General features: G+C 44.8%; 1 protein-coding gene across 2 annotated transcripts in view; it reads left to right on the top strand.

Annotated features, from left to right (window-relative positions):
* Positions 1 to 19,044, top strand: part of DAAM1 (dishevelled associated activator of morphogenesis 1) — a 287,972-nt gene that overhangs the window by 116,776 nt on the left and 152,152 nt on the right. For both annotated transcript variants that reach the window (XM_067463067.1, XM_067463068.1), the window contains exon 2: positions 166 to 388. In XM_067463067.1, coding sequence (XP_067319168.1) covers positions 206 to 388 — 183 coding nt within the window. In that variant the 5' untranslated portion in view covers positions 166 to 205. The remainder of the gene's footprint in view (positions 1 to 165; positions 389 to 19,044) is intronic.

Genomic DNA, 19,044 nt, shown 5'->3' with positions numbered 1-19,044 from the left:
TCTGTATAAAATTGGTTTAATTACTTGCTTCGGCTTCCAAGCCAGTGTCCACCCCAGCGGTATGTTGTTAAATAAACTGCTCAGTGCCGTGTCCTCCCAGATTCCGTTCGTGAAACTTACTAGCCCCAATTTTAATGCTCCTCCTTCTTTTCCGTCTTCTTTTAGGATCTAGTGACTGGAAGGGAAAACCCTAAGGGCTTCCGCCATGGCCCCAAGAAAAAGGAGTGGACGAGGGATTTCGTTCATCTTCTGCTGCTTCCGAAGTAATGACCACCCTGAGATCACGTACCGGCTGCGGAATGACAGCAACTTTGCTCTGCAAACCATGGAGCCGGCTTTCCCGATGCCTCCAGTGGAAGAACTGGACGTTATGTTCAGTGAGCTGGTGGTGAGTACTGGTTTTGTCCTGTGAGGGGTTATAATTTGGGGAAAGATCAGGAAAGAAATCAAATTGAAGGGGCAAATGGATGAAGAATATCGTATAGGCATGGGCAAACTTTCTAACTTTGGGGCCGCATGCTGGCTTCCCGGTGCTGGAAGAAAGGAAGGGAAGGAGAAAGGAAAGAGAGATGAAAGGAAAGAAGGATGGAAAGAGAAGGAGGGAAAGAGGGAAGGTGGGAGGAAAGAGGGAAGGAAGGAATGACAAAAGGGAAGGAAGGAAGGCTGAAAGGGTAGAAGGGAAGGATGGAAGGAGGAAGAGGAAAGAGGGAAGGAAGGAGGAAAGAGGGAAGGAAGGAATGATGAAAGGATGAAAGGGAAGGATGGAAGGAGAAAGAGGGAAAGAGGGAAGGCAGGAGGAAAGAGGGAAGGAAGGAATGACAAAAGGGAAGGAAGGATGAAAGGGTGGAAAGGAAGGATGGAAGGAGAAAGAGGAAGAGAGGGAAGGAGGGAGGAAAGAGGGAAGGACGGAATGACAAAAGGGAAGGAAGGAAGGATGAAAGGGTGGAAGGGAAGGATGTAAGAAGAAAGAGGAGAGAGGGAAGGCGGGAAGAAAGAGAGAAGGAAGGAATGACAAAAGTCAAGGAAGGAGGGATGAAAGGGTGGAAGGGAAGGATGGAAGGAGAAAGAGGGAGAGAGGGAAGGCGGGAGGAAAGAGGGAAGGAAGGAGGGATGAAAGGGTGGAAGGGAAGGATGGAAGGAGAAAGAGGGAGAGAGGGAAGGCGGGAGGAAAGAGGGAAGGATGGAAGGAGAAAGAGGGAGAGAGGGAAGGCGGGAGGAAAGAGGGAAGGAAGGAAAGACAAAAGGGAAGGAAGGAAGGATGAAAGGGTGGAAGGGAAGGATGGAAGGAGAAAGAGAAAGAGAGGGAAGGCGGGAAGAAAGAGAGAAGGAAGGAATGACAAAAGGGAAGGAGGGATGAAAGGGTGGAAGGGAAGGATGGAAGGAGAGAGAGGGAAGGAGGGAGGAAAGAGGGAAGGAAGGAAAGACAAAAGGGAAGGAAGGAAGGATGAAAGGGTGGAAGGGAAGGATGTAAGGAGAAAGAGGAGAGAGGGAAGGAGGGAAGAAAGAGAGAAGGAAGGAATGACAAAAGGGAAGGAAGGAGGGATGAAAGGGTGGAAGGGAAGGATGGAAGGAGAAAGAGGAGAGAGGGAAGGCGGGAGGAAAGAGGGCAGGAAGGAATGACAAAAGGGAAGGAAGGGAGGGAGGGAGGGAGGGAGGGAGGGAGGGAGGGAGGGAGGGAGGGAAGGGGAGAGAGGGAAGGAGGGAGGAAAGAGGGAAGGAAGGAATGACAAAAGGGAAGGATGAAAGGGTGGAAGGGAAGGATGGAAGATTCCTCATGAAATCCAAATAAATATGCAACTATAGTTTGAATTTTAAAGGAGGTGATAAATCTGCTTTGAGGATGGGATCCACCACTCTGTATCACTTCTTTAAAGACTTCCTCAAAAGACTGTATATGAGGCCAATGGGCCACAATTCCCACTGCTGAACAATAGTGCTGTGCTTCCACAAAAAGTTGCATACTGGATCTTAACTAAATGCGTTGGAAAATGTCCCAGGTGTAACTTCCCTGTCTAGCTTTTGGAAGCTGGTCAGAAGAGGCTTAGAAGGAGATTTCTTCTTTAAATAAATTCCGGTAGCATGGCTACACCCATTGGCATGGTGGAAGTGCTTGCCACCTGTGATTTAATTGTCTCGCTTTTTACAGAAAAGACAAGGTGAAATATTGTTGGCAACGACGATTGGCAATTGTACAAACAGAGGTTTTCTTTTTAAAATCTGGAATCCCCAACAGAAGGACTCCCTGCCTCCACACGCCCTCCTTCTTTTATTTATCTTGTAGGCTTATGGCCTGTAGATCCTTCAGTATGTAACTGGTGTATGAATCCTCTATGAGTTTTAGTTCAAAGGAGTTGAGCACTGTCCCAGAAATAGGGCTCGGCATTTTGGAGAGCTCCTTTAAGGTTGGAGTAGACTCCAAAAGCAAATTCACATGTAGCACACACATTGTATACACATTGATTTGGGAGACAGTAGCTGCCTTTGCGTCCATTGTGATATGCAATATGTGTTTCAGGCTTTCTTTAGAACCCCTTTCTTTTTTGTAAAAGCACGCTTTATTCAAGGAATAGCAACAAGACAAAAGAAGTAAACAACTTTTGGATATATAATATTAAAAACTACACAACTACATTCTGTCTGCACCCTACAACACTGGAGAAATTGCACTCTTTAGCCGGTATTGCACCACCTGACATCTGCCGGGCAGTAGCAACCAAAGCAGTGACATCTCTGACCCACCCCCTGTTTGGATATCATCCAGTACACCGACTTAAATCAAGATCTAGCTTTCTTAGATCTACAAAGACACTCCCTGGAACACCTCAGCAAGCGAGAGTCCAAAAGTGGCAGGCTAAAACCTGGAACCTCAAGCCATGGCTTGTACCAAATGAGAGACTCCCTCCTGGGCACACAGAAGACTGGGCGACTTGGAAAGCACTAAACAGACTGCGCTCTGGCACCACGAGATGCAGAGCCAACCTTCAGAAATGGGGCTACAAAGTGGAATCCATGACATGTGAGTGTGGAGAAGAGCAAACCACTGACCACCTACTGCAATGCAACCTGAGCCCTGCCACATGCACAATGGAGGACCTTCTTGCAGCAACACCAGAGGCACTCTAAGTGGCCAACTACTGGTCAGAGGACATTTAATAGAATGCCAAGTTTGCAAACTTCGTGTGTGTTTTTAAATGCAATATAACTTTTTGGTTCTCACTTGACATGATAAATAAATAAATCACAGAATCATAGCATCAAAGAGGTGGAAGAGACTCATGGGCCATCCAGTCCAACCCCATTCTGCCAAGAAGCAGGAATATTGCATTCAAATCACCCCTGACAGTCAGCCAGCCTCTGTTTAAAAGCTTCCAAAGAAGGAGCCTCCACCACACTCCGGGGCAGAGAGTTCCACTGCTGAACGGCTCTCACAGTCAAGAAGTTCTTCCTCATGTTCAGATGGAATCTCCTCTCTTGTAGTTTGAAGCCATTGTTCCGCGTCCTAGTCTCCAGGGAAGTAGAAAACAAGCTTGCTCCCTCCTCCCTGTGGCTTCCTCTCACATATTTATACATGGCTATCATATCTCCTCTCAGCCTTCTCTTCTTCAGGCTAAACATGCCCAGCTCCTTAAGCCGCTCCTCATAGGGCTTGTTCTCCAGACCTTTTATCATTTTAGTCGCTCTCCTTGTCAATATCTCTCTTCAGTTGTGGTGCCCAGAATTGGACACAATATTCCAGGTGTGGTCTAACCAAAACAGAATAGAGGGGTAGCATGACTTCCCTAGATCTAGACACTATGCTCCTCTTGATGCAGGCCAAAATCCCATTGGCTTTTTTTGCTGCCACATCACATTGTTGGCTCATGTTTAACTTCTTGTCCACGAGGACTCCAAGATCTTTTTCACACATACTGCTCTCGAGCCAGGCATCCCCCATTCTGTATCTTTCTGTATCTTCTCTGTTTAAAAGCTTCCAAAGAAGGAGCCTCCACCACACTCCGGGGCAGAGAGTTTCGTTTAAATCTTTAAACGAAAGCTGGATGGGCATTTGTTGGGAAGGATTTGTTTGCATTTCCCTGCATTGCAGAGGAGGACTGGACTAGATGGCCATTGGGGTTTCTTTCAACTCTGATTCCCTGAGTCTGAACCCCTTCTGTAGAGTTTTCCACTTTCTGCCAGCCGAGGACGGTCACAGTGAAGCCTGCGAGTGCCAACATGGTTGTGCTGCCAAGAAGGCTTCCTCCTCCTGCCAAGCCCCCTTCAAAAGCATGAATGGCCATACGCCGGGGTATTTTGAGGTGGTTGGCACAGGCGGATCCGAATCTCCATCCAAGCAGGGCAAGCCCCTTGTCCCCTTGTCGTCTGCCGGGGCCACGTCTGCTCTCGCTGCCGCCACACAGGGAGAAAAGGGGGCTGGGTGGAAAGAGACATTCACAAAAGCCTGCCGGAGCCTGGTCAGCTGCCGCTTTTGTTGATGCCGGCATTTCCCGGCGGCTTTGGAAAGGCTCAGCGTTGCTGGGGAAACCTGCAAGCTTTCCCTGGACCGGCGATGACGGGGACATGCCTTGCTGCTTTCCAGTATTTTCAGTCTTTTGCCACAACTTGCTGGATGAATGCCCTCTGAATATTTCAAGAAGAAGGAGAATAGGGGAGGACGAAAGGTCACTTGGGGCAAAAGCTGTGACCGGGAGGAACTTCTGACAGTGACCCATTAAATATTGCAATGCTTGGGTCAAGTCGGGCTTTATTTTTGAAGACACCTCCAATTTAGATGCTCTTCTATGGAATGTTTTTCCCCTCCTAGTCTCCCTTTGTTGCAGCACCATCTGGCAATGACGTCCGTATAATGCCACCAATTCATCTGCCCATCAGTACCGATGGGCAGATGAATTGCATTATCTTGAGCCTTCTTCTGACGTTCAAACCAGGATGCTTTTCAGGGTTAAAAAATAGACTAGTTTCCAAGTTTTGGAATCTCCAAAATCACTTAGAACAGTGTTTCTCAACCTTCCTAATGCTGTGACCCCTTAGTAGAGTTCCTCATGTTGTGTTAACCCCCAAACATAACATTATTTTTGTTGCTACTTCATAACTGTAATTTTGCTACTGTTATGAATCATAATATAAATGTCTGATATGCAGGATGTATTTTCAAATCCCAAATACCCGATATGCCCAAATTTGAGTACTGGTGGGATGGGGGTGATTGATTTTGTCATTTCGGAATGTTGGAGTTGCTGGGATTTATAGTTTACCTAAAATCAAAGAGCCTTCTGAACTCCACCAATGATGGAATTTAATCAAACTTGGCACACAGAATTCCCATGACCAAGAGAAAATATTGGGAGGGTTTGGTGGACATTGTTCTTGAGTTTTTGGAGTTGTAGTTCACCTACACCTACACCCAGAGAACACTGTGGACTCAAACAATGGTGGATCTGGACCAAACTTGGCACAAATGCTCAATATGCCCAAATGTGAACACTGGTGGAGTTTGGGGAAAATAGACCTTGACATTTGGGAGTTGTCGTTGTTGGGATTTATAGTTCACCCACAATGAAATAGCATTCTGAACCCCACCAATGATAGAATTGGACCAAACTTCTCACACAGAACCCCCATGACCAACAGAAAATACTATGTTTCCTGATGGTCTTTGGTGACCCCTCTGACACCCCCTCGCGACCCCCTCAGGGGTCCCGACCCCCAGGTTGAGAAACACTGACTTAGAATCACAGAATTGGAAAGGATCCCAACATCTTTGATTCCAACATCAGCCAGTTCAGGAATCCATACCTGAAGCATCCCTGACAGATGGGCATCCAATATATGATGAAAACCTCTGACAAAGGAGAATCCATCATTTCCCAGACAGTCTGTTCCACAGTTAAACAGTTCTTACTATTAGGAGGTTCTTCCTTGTGTAAGTAAATGGCCAGTTATTAGTCATATTGGCTTAGACCGTAAATAAATGCAATTCGATATCACTTTCACTCTCCTGGCTCAGTGCTATGATTCCTGGAAGTTGTAAGGTTGTTTTTTTTTAAAATAGTCTTTGTCAAAGAGTACTGGTTCCACATCGAACTATAATTCCCAGGAATCCATTGCCCTAAACCATGGCAGTTCAAGTGGTGCCAAACTACTTTAATTCTACAGTGTAGATTAAATTGTATTTTAATGTACTTATGTTAAGACGCTTTGAGTCTCCTTAGGGAGAGAGAAAGCAAAGTAGTAGTAGTAGTAGTAGTAGTAGTAGTAGTAATAGTAGTAGTAAGAAGAAGAAGAAGAAGCAGAAGTGTAGACTCTGAAAAGAGTAAAAACTTGGCTCTTCGAGCAAGCATTTGGAATCTCCGAATAAATAGACAAACTTGAATTGGAAAATGACCCAGGAAGGGCCCAAGACGATGGAATGGATAAGGACTTGAATGAGAGGATATAGTTTTTAGCTTTTAATATTGTTATTATGCACTGTCTTAGGTCTAATTGCACTATAATGGTTCTTTTGCTTATCAATGTATGCATTTTTATGGCATCGAATTGTGCCGATCGTGTACGCCGCTCTGAGTCGCCTCCAGGCTGATATGAGCGGGGTAGAAATAATGCAAATAATTAAATATTTAATAGACTCTGCAAGGAAATAGACGAAACTATGGATCACATCCTCAGCTGCTGCAAGAAGATCACACAGACGGACTACAAGCAGAGGCACAACACCATTACTCAGATGATCCATTGGAACTTTTGCCACAAATACAATCTGTCTTTGACAAAGAACTGGTGGGATCACAGGCCTGAAAAAGTTATGGAAAATGGACACGTCAAACTACTCTGGGACTTCCAAATTCAGATGTACAGAATTTTGGAGCACAATACTCCTGATCTCATAATCGTTTTAAAAAAACCAAATATGGATCATCAATATTGCAATCCCAGGCGACAGCAGGATTGAAGAGAAACAACTGGAAAAGCTGTCACGATGCAAGGATTTAAAGATCAAACTGAAAAGACTCTGTCACAAGTCAGTAAAGGTGCTCCCAGTGGTGATCAGCATAGTGGGTGCAGTACCTAAAGACCTTGGCCTGCACTTAAACACACAATTGGCACTTCCAAAACTACCATCTGTCAGCTAAAAGGGTCACCCTACTCGGATCTGCACATATTATTTGCCGATACATCACACTGTCCTAGACACTTGGGATGTCCGATGTGTGATCCAATACAACAGACAGCATAGTGATCTTGTTTGCTATGTACTAATCTTGTTGTGCATCTAATAATAATAATTATGATGATGATGATAATAATGCACCCTAAAACTTGGAAAGATGGCTACGAAGGACCTAGAGAAGATCCTGAAATGTCAAGAATTACGATAGCCATCTAATAAAAAAAAAAAACATAGCCACCTGCTTCATTATCTAAGTGTTAGATTATTTTAAATTCATCTTGAGTACAAAAGTAGTTCTGGGGAAAGAGGTGTGCCACCTTTGTGTTAAGACAATGCACCTACAAGCAATGGAAAATACAATAGTTTAGGGTCGTTCTGTTCTCTGCATGGAGGGCCTGAAGACTCTAAAAATACCCTATTTGTTTAATTGATTTTTTTAAAGTTCTTATTTCCTTCCAAGTTTCTGTAGGAAGCATTTATTTATTTATCGTGTTAGATGCAAGTTGAGGGTACAGTTGTAATGTATTTAAAAAACACAAAGTTAAAAACTTGACATTATACTAAACATCCTTTGACCAGTATCTGGCCACTTGGAGTGCTTCTGGTGTTGCTGCAAGGAGGTTCCCCATGGTGCATGTGGCAGGGCTCAGGGTGCATTGCAGCAGGTGGTCAGTGGTTTGCTCTTCTCCACACTCGCATGTTGTGGACTCCACTTTGAAGCCTCATTTCTGAAGATTGGCTCTGCATCTCGTGGTGCCAGAGAGCAGTTTGTTCAGCTCCTTCCAAATCACCCAGTCTTCTGTGTGCCCAGGGGGGAATCTCTCATCTGGTATCAGCCACTGATTGAGGTACTGGGTTTTTAGCCTGCCACTTTTGGACTCTTGCTTGCTGAGGTGTTCCTGCAAGTATCTTTGTCAATCTTAGAAAGCTATTTCTTGATTTAGGACGTTGGCATGCTGGCTGATATCTGAATAGGGGATGGGCCAGAGATGTCAATGCTTTGGTTCTTTCATTACAGGCTGCTACTTCTTGATGGATGTCAGGTGGTGCAATGCTGGTTGAACAGTATAATTTCTTCAGTAGCGTAGCGTGTAGACATCCTGTGATAATGCGGCATGACTCAAACCGCGTTGAGTCCCCCCAGGGGTGAGAAAGGTAGTATATAAATACTGTAAATAAAAATAAATAAATAAATATGGCTACCAGTATTAAAAAACTCTAAAATAACAACAACAAAACAACAGAGGGGAAACAATCAGGCACATCTAATCACCTCTCAACAAAAGATCCCCCCGGACACTGCCAGGCCATCAAATGCTAATCAAGGTAGTCAGTTGAAACATTCACACCTAGCTCCAACAGACAAGAGGTCTTTGCCCCACCCTGGTCATTCCACAGATATATGAACCTATTTTCCTAGTTCCAACAGACCTCACTACCTCTGAGGATGCTTGCCATTGATGCAGGCGAAATGTCAGGAGAAATGCCTCTAGAACAGTGGTTCTCAACCTGGGTCCCCAGATGTTTTTGGCCTACATCTCCCAGAATTCCCAGCCAGTTAGGATTTCTGGGAGTTGAAGGCTAAAAACATCTGGGGACCCCAGGTTGAGAACCACCGCTCTAGAACATGGCCATATAGCCCGTAAAAAACCTACAACAATCCAAATAAATAAATAAATAACAGGCCACATCCACTGTTTTAACGTGGTGAGACGTGTTTCACACTGGGCATGTGTATTCAGCAGCAAAGTAGCGAAGTGCATGGACAGATGTCTTCACTGTGTCTGGTTGTGATCCCCAGGTTGTGCCAGTCAGTTTTCATATGATATTATCTCTAGCACCCACTTTTTGCTTGATAGTCAAGCAGTGCTTCTGGTAAGTCAGAGCACGATCCAGAGTGACTCCCAGGTATTTGGGTGTGCTGTAATGCTCCAGTGGGATTCCTTCCCAGGTAAACCTCAGCGCTTGAGATGCATGTCTGTTCTTAAGGTGAAAAGCACACATCTGCGTTTTAGATAGATTAGGGATCAGCTGGTTTTCCCTGTAATAGGCAGTAAGAGCACTTAAAGCTTCGGAGAGCTTCTGTTCAACCATTTCAAAGCTCCCTGCTTGAGCGGTAATGGCACGATCATCAGCATAGATGAAACTCTCTGTCCCTTCTGTAGGAAGCATTGAAACTCTCTGATGTCATTGGGCTTGCAACTCATAGTATTCCTCATCTTTAAGTATACTAGTTAAGGTTGGTTAAGGAAGGGTTTGGTTCCTTTTAATGAAAGCATATGTGGTCCTCCTTGAGTGGTGATGGCAGATCATCAGCATAGATAAAACTCTCTGTCCCTTCTGTAGGAAGCATTGAGACTCTCAGATGTCAGTGGACTTGCAACTCATAGTATTCCTCATCTTTAAGTGTACTAGTTAAGGTTGGTTAAGGAAGGGTTTGGTTCCTTTTAATGAAAGCATATGTGGTCCTGCTTGAGTGGTGATGGCAGATCGTCAGCATAGATGAAACTCTCTGTCCCTTCTGTAGGAAGCATTGAGACTCTCAGATGTCATTGGGCTTGCAACTCATAGTATTCCTCATCTTTAAGTGTACTAGTTAAGGTTGGTTAAGGAAGGGTTTGGTTCCTTTTAATGAAAGCATATGTGGTCCTGCTTGAGTGGTGATGGCAGATCGTCAGCATAGATGAAACTCTCTGTCCCTTCTGTAGGAAGCATTGAGACTCTCAGATGTCATTGGGCTTGCAACTCATAGTATTCTTCATCTTTAAGTATACTAGTTAAGGTTGGTTAAGGAATGGTTTGGGTCCTTTTAATGAAAGCTTATGTGGTCCCTTTGGCTATCGATTAAAGCTGTGTAACCCTTTAGCGTAACAAGGCAGGATGTAGCTATAATACAGCGGAGGCAATATGAGTACAGATGTTCCTTATTGCAGATGAAAGGTATGGTACAAATACCTTAGGGGCAGATTAACCCAGTGGGTTTTTGAGGCTACGTCAACCTCTCATGCCAGCTGCAACCATCACCGATACAAAGCCATTTAATCATTAGATCATGCATTATGGATCAGTCTTGATCTAACCATAAGCTTGGTATCTGACAGAAGGACATGGAGTAAATACAGTCAGTAGGGGTGGTCTCTATCTTATATTATTTTGAAAAAGAATGAGACACATTCATGGAAGAGAAGAGAAAATTGGGTAAATTCATGGAGGTGTGTCCATCTGTGGCATGTCCACCCAGTTGTCCAGTTTGGAAAGGAAAGTTCAAGGATGCATCTACAAGTCATTGACAAACTTTGGCCCTGCAGGTGTTTTGGACTTCAACTCCCACAATTCCTAACAGCCTCAGGCCCCTTCCTTTTGCCCCTCAGCCGCTTAAGCTGTTAGGAATTATGGGAGTTGAAGTCCAAAACACCTGAAGGGCCAAAGTTTGTCCATGCCTGATCTACAATGTGAAATTAATGCACTTTGACACCACTTTGTCAATACTTTAACGCTAATGAATCGTGGCAACTGTACTTTGGTGAGCCACTCTTTGGCAGTGAAGGCTTAAAACCTTGTAGAAATACAACCCTCATGATCCCATAGCATTGAACCATCAAAGTGGTGTCAAACTACAGTGTAAATGTGTTAGGGATTCCTCGTCTTCAGAAGAGGAAGGGGATCAAGGAAGTGCTCAGGAATTGGAGGGGGAAGGGGAATTAGATGATGAGGTTTTGCAAGTGCCCACATTTATTGTTTCCCCTCTGTTGTTTTGCTGTTGTAATTTTAGAGTTTTGTAATACTGTTCTCAACCTGGGGTCCCCAGATGTTTATGGCTTTCAACTCCAAGAAATCCTAACAGTGGTTAAACTGGCTGGGATTTCTGGGAGTTGTAGGCCAAAAACATCTGGGGACCCCAGGTTAAGAAGCATTGGGTTAAAGGAAACAGAGCACAGACGGCGTTCAGCTAGAATAGCTGCTAGAAACACCGAGGTAATTGGGAGCCACCCTAGCACCTCCTCTGTGGGGAATTCAGGGCTATAAATCAGAAGTAGGAGCAGTTAGCTTTTGCTGGTAACAATGACTCTGATGCTGATATTTTCGCTCCAATTGAACCTGCTTCGAGTCTGCTTCTAAGGATTTAGTGATCATTGCCCATTGTCTGATGTAAGACTGCTGTTTCTTTTGGACTTTATCAGAGACTTTAGTTTTGTGTCAGCATTTTTTTTGTCATGTCAGGAGCAACTTGAGAAACTTCAAGTTGTTTCTGGTGTGAGAGAATTGGCCGTCTGCAAGGACGTTGCCCAGGGGACGTCCAGATGTTTTGATGTTTTTACCATCCTTGTGGGAGGCTTCTCTCATGTCCCCGCATGAGGAGCTGGAGCTGTTAGAGGGAGCTCTTCCACTCTCCTTGGATTTGAGAATTGGCTGTGTCTGCATTTGCTGTTCTTTTGTGTTTGCTAAAGTAAAGCATTTTTCTTTTACTTTCAACATTATATTAAGACTGTTCTTGAAGGATAAATCAGAATAAGATGCACCTTGACTTGTTCTTATGTGAGTGAAATGTGGGCCCAAATCCCGTAGACATTTGGTCTGATTTAGTGCCAGTTTCCTTACACCGAAGCTCAAATTTAGGCATAGATAATGTTGGGAATGAATGGGCTTCTAAACTGGAAAATTTCCAAGAAAAATTACATTTTTTTTGGAGAAACAACATTTACTGCTCTGAGAAAAGATGCCAAATGTTTCTGGGTGGCAAACAATTTCTGGCATGCTTCATTCAATCCTTCCTTTATCATTCTGAAACGGCAAGTACGATTAAGGTCCGGTTCAGTCACACTAATACAGGGAGTGAGGTTATCCAAGCAGCAAGAGCAACAACAACTTGGATGCCAGATGTTTGGATTTTATGGAGGCAGGTGGAATGCATCTCGCGCATCACGGCTCAGCCTTGGAAGTGGAGGGTGTTGCTTCATCGATATGGAGCCACTTATCCCCTTTTATGCCATCGCCCTCCCTCCCTCGCTCACTCCAGAGCTTCAAGTGGTGTCAGCTGTGTTTGCAGCAACACTATCTTCTCATAAATTAAACACCGGTCGAGATAAACTGACTTCAATTCGATCCCTTGGATTGTTTCAGCCCATCAGGGCTTGAAACTGGCAGGATTCCTAGCGTTTCTTAAAGTGTTTTGCTCCTGAATTATATGTGTATGTGTATTTTCTACAACTTCTATATTTGTAACATCTAAAATGTATTTTGATATGTTTTTTCTTAGCCGTAAACACATGGTAATCATTTAAAGAGGGTTGCCATGGGCCAAATCAAGAGAAAAAAGCTTCTTATTAATTTAGAATATCAAGTAGCACGAGTAAGAAGTGTAGCTAAGGATTCATCTACAACCAGCATTTCTCAACCTGGGGTTAGGACTCCTGGGGGGTCATGAGGGGATTTCAGAGGGGTCACCAAAGACCATCAGAAAACATATTTCTAATGGTCTTAGGAATTCCTTTGGCAGAGAAGGCTGAAGATTATTATTATTATTATTATTATTATTATTATTATTATTATTTACTTCATTTATATACTGCTTTTCTCAACCCTCAGGTGACTCAAAGCGGTTAACAATAGCAAAAATTCAATGCTTGACATAAAAGCAGTTAAAAAACTATTAGAACAACAACATAGTCATAGAATCATAGAATCATAGAATCAAAGAGTTGGAAGAGACCTCATGGGCCATCCAGTCCAACCCCCTGCCAAGAAGCAGGAATATTGCATTCAAATCACCCCTGACAAATGGCCATCCAGCCTCTGCTTAAAAGCTTCCAAAGAAGGAGCCTCCACCACACTCCGGGGCAGAGAGTTCCACTGCTGAACGGCTCTCACAGTCAGGAAGTTCTTCCTAATGTTCAGATGGAATCTCCTCTCTTGTAGTTTGAAGCCATTGTTCCGCGTCCTAGTCTCCAAGGAAGCAGAAAACAAGCTTGCTCCCTCCTCCCTGTGGCTTCCTCTCACATATTTATACATGGCTATCATATCTCCTCTCAGCCTTCTCTTCTTCAGGCTAAACATGCCCAGTTCCCTAAGCCGCTCCTCATAGGGCTTGTTCTCCAGACCCTTGATCATTTTAGTCGCCCTCCTCTGGACACTTTCCAGCTTGTCAATATCTCTCTTGAATTGTGGTGCCCAGAATTGGACACAATATTCCAGATGTGGTCTAACCAAAGCAGAATAGAGGGGTAGCATGACTTCCTTAGATCTAGACACTATGCTCCTATTGATGCAGGCCAAAATCCCATTGGCTTTTTTTGCTGCCACATCACATTGTTGGCTCATGTTTAACTTGTTGTCCACGAGGACTCCAAGATCTTTTTCACACGTACTGCTCTCGAGCCAGGCGTCCCCCATTCTGTATCTTTGCATTTCATTTTTTCTGCCAAAGTGGAGTATCTTGCATTTGTCACTGTTGAACTTCATTTTGTTAGTTTTGGCCCATCTCTCTAATCTGTCAAGATCGTTTTGAATTCTGCTCCTGTCCTCTGGACTATTGGCTATCCCTCCCAATTTGGTGTCGTCTGCAAACTTGATGATCATGCCTTCTAACCCTTCATCTAAGTCATTAATAAAGATGTTGAACAGGACCGGGCCCAGGACGGAACCCTGCGGCACTCCACTTGTCACTTCTTTCCAAGATGAGGAGGAAGCATTAGTGAGCACTCTCTGTGTTCGTCCACTTAACCAATTACAGATCCACCTCACCGTAGTTTTGCCTAGCCCACCTTGGACTAGTTTCCTTGCCAGAAGGTCATGGGGGACCTTGTCGAAGGCCTTACTGAAATCCAGGTACGCTACATCCACGGCATTCCCCGCATCTACCCAGCTTGTAGCTCTATCGAAGAAAGAGATCAGATTAGTCTGGCATGACTTGTTTTTGATAAATCCATGTTGACTATTAGCGATGACTGCATTTGTTTCTAAGTGTTTGCAGACCGCTTCCTTAACAATCTTTTCCAAAATCTTGCCCGGTATCGACGTGAGGCTGACCGGACGGTAGTTGTTTGGGTCATCCTTTTTTCCCTTCTTGAAGATTGGGACCACATTGGCCCTCCTCCAATCTGCTGGAACTTCTCCCGTTCTCCAAGAACTCTCAAAGATGGTTGCCAATGGTTCCGAAATGACTTCCGCTAGTTCCTTCAATACTCTGGGGTGTAGTTGATCTGGCCTTGGGGACTTGAACTCATTAAGAGCGGCCAGGTATTCCTGGACGACTTCTTTCCCAATTTGGGGTTGGATGTCCTCCAATCCCTCATCCACTCCATCTTGCTGAGGTTGAAGACTCTCTTTTTGTGAGAAGACCGAGGCAAAGAAGGCATTAAGTAGTTCTGCCTTTTCCCTATCCCCGTCAGCATTGCCCCATCTTCTCCGCGAAGAGGTCCTATCGCCTCCTTGTTTTTCCTTTTTCTACTGACATAAGAATAGAAGCCCTTTTTATTGTTTTTAATGTCCCTGGCAAGCATGAGCTCATTTTGTGCTTTAGCTTTGCGGACCTTTTCCCTACAGGTGTTGGCTAATTGTTTGAATTCTTCTTTGGTGATTTCTCCCTTTTTCCACTTCTTGTGCATGTCTCTTTTGTGTCTTAGCACAGTTAGAAGTTCTTTGGACATCCATTCTGGCTTCTTTGCACTTGTCCTATTTTTTCTCTTTGTTGGCACGGTTTGCAATTGCGTCTTGAGTATTTCACTCTTGAGAAATTCCCATCCATCCGTAACTCCCTTGTCTTTTAGTATCTGTGTCCACGGAATGCCGCTCAGCGTTTCCTTCATTTTTTGGAAATCAGCTCTCCTAAAGTCCAAAATGCGGGTTTGACTTGTCTTAGTTTCGGCCTTCCTTTGTACCTCAAATTGCAGGAGCACATGGTCACTTGCCCCTAAGGACCCTACCACTTCGACCGCATCGATCAGGTCCTCCGCATTTGTTAGGATGAGATCAAGAGTAGCCAATCCCCTTGTTGCCTCTTCTACCTTCTGGACCATGAAATTGTCTGCAAGGCAAGCGAGGAATTTGTTGGACCTTGTACTCTTGGCCGAGTTTGTTTTCCAGCAAATATCGGGATAGTTGAAATCGCCCATGACTACTACATCTCTTTTCTGTGCCTGTTTGGTCAACTGTTGGCAGAAGACTTCATCAAGATCTTCCTCCTGGCTTGGGGGTCTGTAGTAGACGCCTATAACGACATCTTTTTGAGTCCCAGTTCCCTTGATTCTTATCCAGATGATTTCAAGCTGGTTTCCCAGATTGCTGTCTTGAATCTCTTCTGCAGCATAAGAGTTTTTGACATATAAGGCTACTCCGCCTCCTCTCCCCTTTGTTCGGTTTCTGTGAAAGAGGTTATACCCCTCGATATCTACATTCCAGCGATAGGAGTCATCCCACCAGGTTTCAGTGATCCCTATGATATCATATTTGTGGTGTTGTGCTAAAAGTTGGAGTTCGTCTTGTTTATTTCCCATGCTCTGTGCATTAGTGTAAAGACATGTGAGCCCCTGGGATCTTCCCTTGAGCTGTTTAATTGGGATTATTGTGCTTTTGGTACTTGGTCCTTGTTGTGTTTGTGCAGCCCTCCGTTTAGCCTTCTGGCGATTCCCAGACATTATGGGTAAAGTAGTGTTCGCAAGGCTGTTGTCCCCCTCCCCCGGTGGACCTAGTTTAAAGTGCGTCTAATGAGGTTTGCGAGTCTGTGAGCAAAAAGGTGTTTTCCTACTTGTGTGAGATGCACCCCATCCCTTGCCAGTAGGCCATCCTCCTGGAAAAGCAGGCCATGGTCGAGGAAGCCAAAGCGTTCCTCCTGACACCATTTTCTAAGCCAGTCATTGACCTGTACTATTTTTCTGGCTCTTGTGGGTCCGTGTCTTACAACAGGGAGGAGGGATGAAAAGACCACCTGTACATTACATTCTTTTAGCATTGCTCCTAGAGCTCGAAAATCATTTGTGATCTTTTGAAACGTATGCCTTGCAGTATCATTGGTTCCTACATGAATCAACATGAGGGGAGGACGGTGATAGGGCTTGAGGAGCCTGGTGAGCCTCTGAGTGATATGGTGTATTTTTGCCCCCGGTAGGCAGCATATTTCTCGAGCCATCCCATCCGGTCTGGAAATGACAGCTTCCGTTCCTCTAAGGAGGGAGTCGCCTACTACCAAGACCTGTTTACTTTCAGGAATGACAGGGCCCCTTTTGTGCAATGTAGTGTGTTGGTCTCCAGAAACGTGATCCTGTTGGTGTGAATTGTGTAGGTGAAAAGTGTTGTCCTCCTCCTCGACATCCCCGGTGCATTCGTCAAGGACAATCCATTGAGATTCGTCCAAGAGCCTATGGTTCTCCTGTATGTGTTCCTGTTGCTCCTGGTCTATGGTTGGGGATGGTACACCTGCAGGATTGTGCAAGTGTGAATGTTGTGAAGTGTTGTCCCAGTCAGGGCTATCCCCCGCACACTGATCAAGGATGAGCCACTGATCAGTATCTAAGCCATTCTGGTCTTCCCCAATATGTTGTTTCTCTTGGTCAGGTGGTAGTTGTGTGAGAATTTGGAATCTATTGTGTAACTGCAGCTGAGCGGAAGTATTCTGAGGAGGCTTCCGGGTCCTATGTGTCCTTCTAAGGGTGACATTTCTCCAAGCCTGAGGGTTGTCCACAACTGAGGTGCTGTTCTGTTGAGCCCCCCCGTAATGTTGGTGTGATATGGGCCGCGTGTCTAGGCCAGTGTGGTGTGTGGTGTCTAAGAACAGCTCAAGTTCCTGAATGTCCTTAAGGGTCTTAATACGGTCCTCGAGTTGTCGTATCCTGTGTTCCATGTGAGTGATCTGTGTACACTTGGGGCAGATGTAATTGAGTAATTGTAGTGTGAAAAAGCTGAACATGCCACAGCTTGTGCATGAGATGGGAAGTTTTCGTGTTTGTTCCATCTGGAGGTTGCTAATGCTCTTGGTGTGTGTTTGATGTTGTTGTCTGTATGCAGGGGTGAAAGTATAGGTTACTGAGTGTACGAGTTCTCAGCAGTTAGTTTTTAAACTCAGGAAGCCCCGCCTCTCAAAGAAAGCAGCCCTGAAAGCTGTTAAATTCAAACAAAGCTTACCCTGAAGCAGAAGGAAACAAAATGGGTTCCTGCTTCCTCAACTTCTGTGGAAAGCCCACAGTAAACAATTAAACATCAATATAACATCTCATTAGCGTCTCAAGTAAAATCAAGATCCAATCTCATCATCCATTGTTCCATATTCCTATGTTCATTACACTGCCTATTCAAATGCCTGCTTGAACAACCAGGTGTTCACTTTCCTCCAAAATGCCAACAGGGAGAGGGCCGATCTAATTTCTGTAGGAAGGGTGTTCCTCAACCGAGGGGCCACCACTGAAAAGGCCCTGCCTCTCGTCCCCGCCAGACATACCTGTGAGGCAGGAGGGACCGAGAGCAAGGCCTCCCCAGATGATCTTAAAGTCCTAACTGGTTCAAGATTTATCTGAAGTCCTTCTCTTCCTTTTTGGAAACAGATGATGAATCCTCCCACCAAAAGCCCTCCTCCACTGTGATTGGCCAGTCTCTCAGCCAAGGGGAGGGCTGTTTTGGAGAATTCAGGTGGGGAGGGAAGAGCAGGCGTTCTGGGCGCATGGCAGCATGATGTGCATGTGCAAGCAAGGGAGAGCGTGCAAGACTGGAGGGAGGCTCATGCCAGCGAGTTGCTTCAAGGCATGGGGATTCGTGTGGGAAGTTTGGCCCAATTCTAGCAACAAACACCACAACATGAAGAATTGTATTAAAGGGTTAGGAAGGTTGAGAAACACTGATCTATACTGTAGAATGAACGCATTCTGGCACCACTTTCACTGCCATGGCTCAATGCTATGGAATCATGAGAGCTACAGTTTACAAAATTTTTAGTTTTCTCTGCCAAAGAGTGCTGGTGCTTCCCCAAACTACAACTCCCAGGATTTCATAGCATTGAGTCATGGCAGTGAAAGTGGTGTCAAATTGCATTAATTCTATAATGTAGATGCACCCTAAGTGGAAGATCGGTTTTCCAGTAGAACATGCACAGCTGAGAAGGACTCTTGTCTGAAACATTGGAGACCTGTAGCCTTCCCTGGTAGGCCAAGAGGGAAAGTTTAACCCATAGGTGGCATGTAGCTCCAACATCTTCATTTTGCAACTCCCAAGGACTCATCACCTTCTGGTTTTCCAGTTATTAATTGCCATTGACTTCATATTATGGCAATCCTATGAATGAAAGACCTCCAAGTCACCCTGATATCGACAGCCTTGCTCTGGTCTTGCAAACTCAGAGCAACTGTTACTTCCCTGACTGAATACATCCATCTGAAGTGTGGTCCACTTCCTTTCCTGTGACCTTCTTCCTTATCAAGTAATATGGTCTTTCCAAGTGGGGGATATCTTCTCATGGTATGTCCATAATGCAACAGTATTCCCTCTTCTTAGGGTCTCCTTTATATGGCAGTCTTGATGGAGGACAATTGGCACCATAGATAATACTAGTTTTTACTGTACAGACCAGCTGATCCCTAATAAATCTAAAACACAGACATGTGCCTTTCACCTTAAGAACAGACAAGCATCCCGAGCTCTGAGGATTATTACCTGGGAAGGAATCCCACTGGAGCATTGCAGCGCACCTAAATACCTGGGAGTCACTCTGGACCGTGCTCTGACCTACAAGAAGCACTGCCTGAACATCAAGCAAAATGTGGGTGCTAGAAACAATATCATACGAAAGCTGACTGGCACAACCTGGGGATCACAACCAGACACAGTGAAGACATCTGCCCTTGCGCTATGCTACTCTGCTGCTGAATATGCATGCCCAGTGTGGAACACATCTCACC

This window comes from Anolis sagrei, chromosome 1 (assembly GCF_037176765.1).
Source record: "Anolis sagrei isolate rAnoSag1 chromosome 1, rAnoSag1.mat, whole genome shotgun sequence".
Lineage (NCBI taxonomy): Eukaryota > Metazoa > Chordata > Lepidosauria > Squamata > Dactyloidae > Anolis > Anolis sagrei.
Note: the sequence above shows the minus strand (reverse complement) of the source record. Positions and strands in the feature narration are given on the sequence as shown.